Below are 8,309 nucleotides of genomic sequence, written 5' to 3' on the forward strand. Positions count from 1 at the left end.
ACAGGTTTGTAATGAGGATATATATATATATATTAAAAAGAGACTCATTGCAGATCAAGTAAACTCTTTATTATAAAACAGCATAAAAAAGTTAGAATAGCCATATAGAATGCAATGTTTTATACTGTATATATAAAACCCTACAAATAGGGTTGTCATAAAAAACAGGGCTCAATCTACTTGAGCTCAGCTGTCCTATTCCTCATCACTGTAGACATCCATAGCTGTTGACTACACTTGGACTTGTCATCCCTCGTTATGCTCCTTTAACAAAAATCACATATTATTTTATAATTCCAGATGATGACTCAGTTCCTATTCAATGCTAAGGAATCTTCTTTTCTTCGCTGTGTGTGTATATGCGTGGTGACGCCACTCCACATCTGCGGTGACCTCGTTCTCCAGGGTTCCCAGTTTGATCATATACACTAAATAGAAAGAGGACGTGGTGTTAATATTTAACGAGCCCAAAGAAAATTTGTACAGAGCAGAGGATAGTAATCCATTTTTTCTACAACTGGAGTTTCCCCTGATGCTCTTACTTCCAATCAGATCAAAATATCTTTTTTCTTCCTGGTGTTGCACATTAGTATACAATACATTATACAACACACAATACACTGATTTATATAAAAAATTGAAGCTACATATTTTTACTATACATTTTTAAACTTCCAAAAAAGTTTAGACTACATGTACATAAAAACTGTAGAATGTAAATTTCATGAAAAATACTAAAGCAGCAATGGCACCAACATACCTCAAAAACTTGGGAGGTGGAAAGAAAGTGGTAACCGTATGAATTGGCAACAGCTCAGTAATATGAATGGGTATAAAAAGAGTTTCTCAAAAGTACAAATGGGCAGAGGTTAACCAATCAGAACAACTCTGTGTCTGCCATGGATGGCTGTGATGTTTGGGCCCGGAGGCTGCACTGCATTATGCGGCATGATTCTCATGAATATGACTGCACATACTTGGCAATGCTTTCAGAAATCATAGTCAAACTAATCACAATTTGAAACAATTTCCACCAGACTAAATTGGACTAAAACACACCATGTTGTTTTAATCCTTAAATCAGGTGTAAATTGCTTTGATGTAATTTTGTAAACCTTTCATTGATCACAAGAAATCCCTCTACTACTGTAAGGACAGCAGCAATGCATTGTCTAGGGTTTTTATTGTGAAAGGTAAAGACAGGAAAAAAAGTCTTTCTCCTATGTATAAAACAAATCAGATTTCTGCTATGGATCAAGTAGTGACAGATGGAAAAACAAAGAATTTCCAGAGAAGATATAACCACGTCAACAATGGTTAATTCAGTTTCTGAAGAGCGGTAACTTTCCATACTTACATTTCATTTCAAACCTGGGCCCTACTTCCGTCAGCTGTATGTTCTTGTGGTCTGTTTTCTTATAGGTGTGATGTCTGTTAAAAATAAATGCATCATATCTTACTCTTTAACCCAAATAGCATTTTGTTTATATGAATTTTCACTTTTGATGCTCACCTGAAAGAGATGAAGTCTTCTTGGTTGGCGAATGTGATCACACGCCTGCTGTCCTCCTTTGGCACTGGAAAAAGATACTTGAGGATATTGGATACCTGCATGAGTAGAATTAATTAGTTGTACGCACAAACAAGCGGTGAGAAAGAATATCCAAGGCATGTGCTGTCCAGCACTCACTCACTCACCCTCTTGCCGAGCCGTGAGGTGAAGTTGTGAAAAATGAGGTGGGGGTAGGCCTCAGACATGGTGCCTATGTCGGGAACATCATGCCTCATTACCACGTTGTAAAGAGTGAAATAAGCTGTTGGGCCAAATGGCAAATGGCACACCACCAGGCCATCTGTAAATATATAAGAACAAACAAAACTAAGCAAAATAACAAATATTATGGTCAATACTGAGAGTTAAACAAAAACCCAAAACACTCCATTATAAATTTTAAAAGTGCAGAGTTTTCATATTGGTAAAGAAACTGTGTTTGTTTCTCTAGTGTTGACCTAACGTGAAGACTATAGGGCAGCTAGAATGAAAAAAAAACAAACAAACAGCAATGCACATGTGCAATGGATGTATGAACAAGCTGTACAATGTGGTCTGAAACCACCAACCAGTTTTAGCACTGTTGGTGGATGTTGTGCATACAGAACACAAAACTACGTAGTCCTTTATACCCCATGAAAGCTGAGTGGGAGTAACCATTAAAGCTCTTCTGAACTGAATGTTTCTGTCATATTTGAGCCTGCCTGTAGAGCAAAATGACTGAGTGTGGGGTTAATGAGGGTGGACTTTGCAGCAAAATGAATAAGTGAATAAAGCAAGTATACCTGGCTGTCCTCTTGTCTCATGCACGATGACGAGGTCGGTAACACTGTTAGCTTTGCAGGCTTGTACCAATGCAGGGATCTCATGATTTCCTCTGTTCATTCGCTGGGCCCCAGGGAACATCAACTTTACCTCCTGGAATCACATACAAGATGGGATTCGTGTATTATTGTCAACTCAATTTTTAATGGTCATGGTCTACACTGCTTTTTTTTTTTAAATATATAAAACCCGAACCCCAGGTTGTTATCAATAGCTGGGGCAGCGCCTTATACAGCATCACTGTCTGTATTTGTGCAGCTAAAAGAGAGCAAAAACTTCAGAAGACAGAAGAGTTTACCACCGACCACAAGCCTCAAGAAAAACTCAGAACTACAGCAAGGCATGCAATATGTGGCCAAATTAGGAAAAGCAGCGCAGAAGAGGTGTGTGCATGTCAGGGAGCAGTGACAAAGTGTAAAAAGTCACACATCTGCACAGATCACAAACTCACTAAGGCTACATCTACACAGGATGAATTTGAAAACTGTGTTTTCGTCTAAAAACGCTCCGCATCCACACTATGGTTTTCACAGAGTTGTTTATCCGCACTGAAACAACCTAAAATGCTTACATTCTAGTACTGCGCATGTGTGTAAAGTAAGATGATTCGACCTGTGTCATTTCTGTCTGCCATTTATTTACTTTCCAGCCCTTTGAAACATTGTGGCAAAATGTCGAGGAAAAGCACCAAGTTTTTTTAAATGGACTGACAATGAGGTGGAGTTGTTGCTGTGAGTAACACGAGAGTACAAAGTTGCAAAAGCGAGTGAGAATTAAAGAATTTGAAGAAAAGCTATCTGAAGCATGTACAAACTGATATTAATCTTTAATAGGGCTGTCAAAATTGAGAGCAAACAAAATAACTGCTGTATAATTAAGATAGGCCACCACTATTTTAGTTTAATTGGTCATCATATGACTAAAGTGTGTCGCTTTGGAGAGCATTTTCAAAAAGCTCAGTTTTCCTTGACCAAAAACGCCATCTGTGGACGGACGGCCAAAACGGAGAGAAAAAGATGCGTTTTCAAACGAAAACGTATTAGTGCGGACATGGCCTAAAGCACATAATACAAATCACTATGGGGTCTGACAAACTACCCAAATCTGTCAGAACTAAAGCCCCTTTTCCATTAGTATCTACTTAGCATGGCTCGCCACAGTTTTCAAGGTTTTCCATTTAGGTCACAGTACCTGGCAGCAGGTACTTTTTTAGTATCTGCTTGCCCTGGGTTCCAAACGATCTGAGCAGGTACTAAAATGTGATGTTGTCAGGCTGCATGCCACCGATTGGCTGGTCAGTAGTGTCACTTGATGAGTCATGACAGTATCTCATTCACGAACATCAGAACCGCCACTTTGGAATCCCAGTAACAAGGGAAATAACTACGAAAAACAACACTGTGGTCCCCTGAGACTGGCGAAAAGTCACAGACCGAGCAGCGGGTATGTTCTTGCCTCGGTGTATACCTTTGCTGTAGCGTCCGTGTCACATAGTAATTACTTTGTGGGACGCTTGGATGCTTTGCTATGACGACAGCCATGCATAAGAGGTACTATCCGAATGTAATGGAAAACCAGTCAATCCGAGTCGAGTCATGGCGAGTCGATCCGAGTAGGTGCTAATGGGAACAGGGCTTATGAGTCCAACTAGCACAATGTAGCCACTTACAGGAGGCAGCTGTCATTTCAATTTTATTAATATATCACACTTGCTGTTTCATGCCATCTATTACTTTTTATTACAATATGTTTTTGCTATTTCTACAATATCTGCATATGATACTGTGGTCAACAAGAACCTATTAATCTGAACAATCCACCTTTTTTCCTTAACCTCCTAAGACCCGAACTCTTTCATGGCATGCATTTTTTCTCTTTGCTATTGTGAGTCACAATTAAGTAATGATGTGAAAAACTCTTTATTTGGTGTCTGAACACAGCAGCATTTTTCTTGAGTACAAAAACAAAATGAGAAACAACAACTGTGCCACTGTATGGCTAATTTGAAAGAGCAAAATTTTGTATTGTGGTCTAACCCAAAATGTGATGTCCACATATGTGGACGCCAGGTCCTAGGAGGTTAAGGCCTAGCTTTACTACGCGTTTTCACATGTTAAATGGCTCACTTGTCTCTCCTTTTCACTCAAAAAAACAACAGACTAATGGAAACACACACACACGTTCAAATCAAGCCGACAGACAGAAGCACCCTTCATCCTTTTTTCTCTTTTTGAGTGTAGCTGCTCCCTACACAGACAATCATTTCAGAAGGGGGCAGATTTTCAATTTAATTTCAATCAATTTTTATATATATTACTGTAAGGTAAATATAGCTCCTACAATAATACAGAGAAATCCAAAACAATCAAATAATCCCTTATGAGCAAAAACTTGGCGAAAGTGGGAAGGAAAAACTTCCTTTATACAAGAAGAAACCTCTGGCAGGACCAGGCTCAAGGAGGGGCTAGAGAATTGTTGGATTAAAAATTAGTTGTATCCTTCAAAGAGTTTTGAAGCCTGTCAATAAGCCTGCATATCAGTATTTTTTACATTTTAATGCAAATGTCAACAAAAGCACCATGTAACACCATATTTCTAAGTTAGCACTATTTGTGCTATTTATCTTTTCATTCACAGAACTCCATTTAAATTCTTTAATACTGGACCTCCCTTGGTTTTAGACCAGGGCTCACAAAATTTCAAATCCCTGGTAGCCCTTCGGGCAGGGACTCTTCAGTTTTTGGTAGCCCAAAATAAATTTAAGTAGCCCGAATAAAAAAGAGAGCAATTTTTTGATTGATGTTTTGTTTCCTTTACAATATTATACATTAAAGTATAATATTGTAAAGGAAACAAAACATTAATCAAAAAATTGTTGAAACACAAATTACAACATTGTATAAAAATTACAAACATCAACTCAAATACTTGGTTCTTATTGAACAGAAATTTCTATGAACTTGTAAGAACTGTGTAGGACATGAATCAGTCTGTCAGATCCTGAATTTGAAATTTCCACTGAAGTCACGGGTAAGAGGCAAGTGGAACCAAGATCTAGGCCTTTTGCTTTTTGAAGTTTGCAAAGACTGCTAAATTTTGCCAGTGGTAGTTCACTCTTTGCAACATAGTAGCTGTTCTAAACAGATTTTTCAGGTTTATTTTTAGTTTGCAATTGGTGTTTGTTCTGGGAAAGATATTGCAGACTAAGCAGTAATGCATTTCTTTCATTTCTCATGGGTTTTCATTTTTCATCTGTAATATACAGAAACATCTCTGAAAACTATGAAGAACCAGGGTTGAAATAACTGCACATGCCATTAAATATGTGCTGTAGTAAATGTTTTGTGTTAATTCTGTCATTGAGGTTTTAGATACCTCTACGTGCTTGTGCTCAGAAAGTGATCTAACCTTGGCAAACATTTTGAGCCTGGAGCTTGGGTCTCTGGATGTAGTGACCATGACTTTAGGATCTTCTACTCCAGCCCATTTATACTCATCATCCACATGAGAGCTGACACCTGCGCGCACAAGAAAACACCAAAATTTATGAGTGAACAAAATGTGAGGAAAACTGACAAAATGCTGCTGATAGTAAGAATTCACGACACTTGCCTTCTGCCCCTTCGTCATCATACTCCACTAGTTTCTGTAGTTCAAGAGCTTCTTTGCGTATCTCAGTGGGAAGGAGATGATTTTCTGCAGAGAAGTAAAAGATGTTTTACTTCTGTGTGGTCAGAGCATTTTGGTGCCAACTCTGGTCAAGCAAAATGTAGTTGGAAAAAGGATCTTAATGATCACGCCAACCTACCGTCGAGGGCACCCTTCAGCTTCTGCTTTTTCTCCTCTATTGTTCGGAGCCTGTCCTCCTGTGCCTTCCTGTACAGGTACTCCCGCCTCAGTCTCACCTCTCGACGCAGCTACGCAAACATTACACCAAATTACTCCAAAGACAGGCCTCTTAACATAATGACATTACATTGCAAAATGACATTTGCCACAATATCTGAACATGTCTACACATCTCACACAACTTAGGAAAAATGGGTAAGGGACTTTGTCGAAAGTTAGTGAGAAAACAAGACGAAATTAGAAATAACTTATAATCGTAAAAACTTAATACATAATGGCAGACACATAAGTAGAAAGACTGAACATATCTGAACAGGTCTATGCTTAAATCTTCCTACAGTAAAAATTTTACTTAAGTAAAAAAAGATAATTTAAATTGAATTAAGGTCACTTTGGACTGGTTCTTATATAACCCTAGTTAACTTGAGCACTTAAAGTGTTTCATAACTCGAGCTTCAGCATCTTGCCCAAGGATACGTTGTCTGGACTGGAGCCAGGGATCAAACCAGCAACCTTCTGATTTGTAGAAGACCTGCTCTACTTCCTGAGCCACAGCCACCCCATATAATTAAGGATGTAAAAGCAGTTACTCTAACTTGGAGAAATTTTAAAATGAGGAAGCCACTAACAATTCACTCAGCTCATTAACCTGGATTAAAAGGAATGAAAAGTAGCGCAATAATAGCAGCAACTTCATATAGCCCCCTGGAGTTGGGAGTTAAACCCAAGACACTCTTTTTGGAATTAAAAAACAAAACAAAAACAGATGCTGATTTTACAACGAGTAAAAGTGCATTGTGATTGTTACTGTTCTAATTTTAACATTCAATCCAGTCCCTTCCTCCGTAGACTTACCCAGTAATTTATTTATACAAATGACTTCAAATGACACTGATGAACAGACTCCTTAAACTGAGAAGAACAGAAGAGTCTGTGGATTTATTTCATTAAACTCTGTGACATAAATGATTAAACAATTCTCAAAAACCCTGGCATTTGAACATAAAACCCACTTTATCTATGTTCTATTTTCAAGGTACACAGACATAAAAGTTCAGTTACAAAAAAAAAAAGCACATACAGTGTCCCGTTAATTCACATTTAATAACCTACAGGGGTTCTCCCTTCACTGTTCTGTGTCTGGCAATCAAGATTGTATTTTCATCAGTCACATTTTAATGACACATTTTTGAGAATTTACTAAAGGTTACACGTAATTCTCAATTATTTCTTTCTGACACTCCTAAAGTGAGCACAAAATGTCATATTTCTGAGAGCTGCTATCTTTGTTTTGATTAGAAAACTCACGCTTATTGACCAACGAGCAATTTTTTTTCACTCATTACATAGGCTTCGTGGTTTTATTTTTCCCAGTTATACACCAGTCTGTGACGATACAGAAAACGCAGTTGGAACGAAATAAAGCGCTTAAACAGTACTCTAGTATTTCAACATTACCAGTTACAGAACTTTACTGCTGTGCTCTATGGCTCTATGTGAATGCGTGCTAACACTCGGGTGGGGAAATGCGCTTGGTACATCCGCCTTGAGCCTGGCTTCTGTGTAGGCTTCGACCTCTACAATCTCCTTTTGGTATCAAACTAAAACACAAATTAACGCTCGCACAAACCTTACAATTTTTTAACTTACCATGATGTGTTTATTGCTAGTAGCTAACCCACGCTACTCACGTGGACACGGAGAGAGACGAGCCTACAAGAGTTTGCGCCATTGGCTGAAAGAAGGACCAATGGCAAACGTCGATACTGACTTGTAATGTACTGTACTGACTCATTTTTCAAATTAAAAGCCAAATAATTATTTTTCTTCTTTCTCTTTTTTGTCTTTCTTTCTTTCTTTCTTTCTTTCTTTCTTTCTTTCTTTCTTTCTTTCTTTCTTTCTTTTTTTTACCGACAAACTTGTGAATAAACAGACACATAAATCCACCAAGTTGTAGTTAGAACGAAGTTTTTCTCTTGAGGATTAAAGATAAGATAAGATAAGATAAGATAAAACTTTATTAATCCCTCGGGTGGGTTCCTCTGGGAAATTCGGTTTCCAAAAGCACAGCACCGACAGAAGT

General features: G+C 38.1%; 1 protein-coding gene across 1 annotated transcript; it reads right to left on the reverse strand.

The window, feature by feature from the left end:
- Nucleotides 1–47: 47 nt before the first annotated feature.
- On the reverse strand, nucleotides 48–7,961 carry imp4 (IMP U3 small nucleolar ribonucleoprotein 4). The gene is made up of 9 exons (XM_005949699.3): nucleotides 7,877–7,961; nucleotides 6,186–6,294; nucleotides 5,990–6,073; nucleotides 5,786–5,895; nucleotides 2,338–2,470; nucleotides 1,699–1,853; nucleotides 1,514–1,608; nucleotides 1,358–1,431; nucleotides 48–428 (listed from the first exon to the last, which is right to left on the reverse strand). The coding sequence occupies exons 1-9, from the start codon at nucleotides 7,877–7,879 to the stop codon at nucleotides 316–318; spliced, it is 876 nt and encodes a 291-aa protein (XP_005949761.1). The 5' UTR covers nucleotides 7,880–7,961; the 3' UTR covers nucleotides 48–315.
- Nucleotides 7,962–8,309: the final 348 nt, after the last annotated feature.

Source organism: Haplochromis burtoni, unplaced genomic scaffold, assembly GCF_018398535.1.
Source record: "Haplochromis burtoni strain Fernald_Lab_line unplaced genomic scaffold, NCSU_Asbu1 Contig_699, whole genome shotgun sequence".
Lineage (NCBI taxonomy): Eukaryota > Metazoa > Chordata > Actinopteri > Cichliformes > Cichlidae > Haplochromis > Haplochromis burtoni.

Excerpts from the sequence above, each read along its gene's own strand:
- imp4 (XM_005949699.3), bottom strand. Across the intron at positions 6,074-6,185 it reads GCTGAAGGGTGCCCTCGACG|AAAATCATCTCCTTCCCACT; the intron begins GTAGGTTGGCGT and ends ACTTCTCTGCAG. Across the intron at positions 429-1,357 it reads GCCCAGGTTTGAAATGAAAT|TGTATATGATCAAACTGGGA; the intron begins GTAAGTATGGAA and ends CTTTCTATTTAG.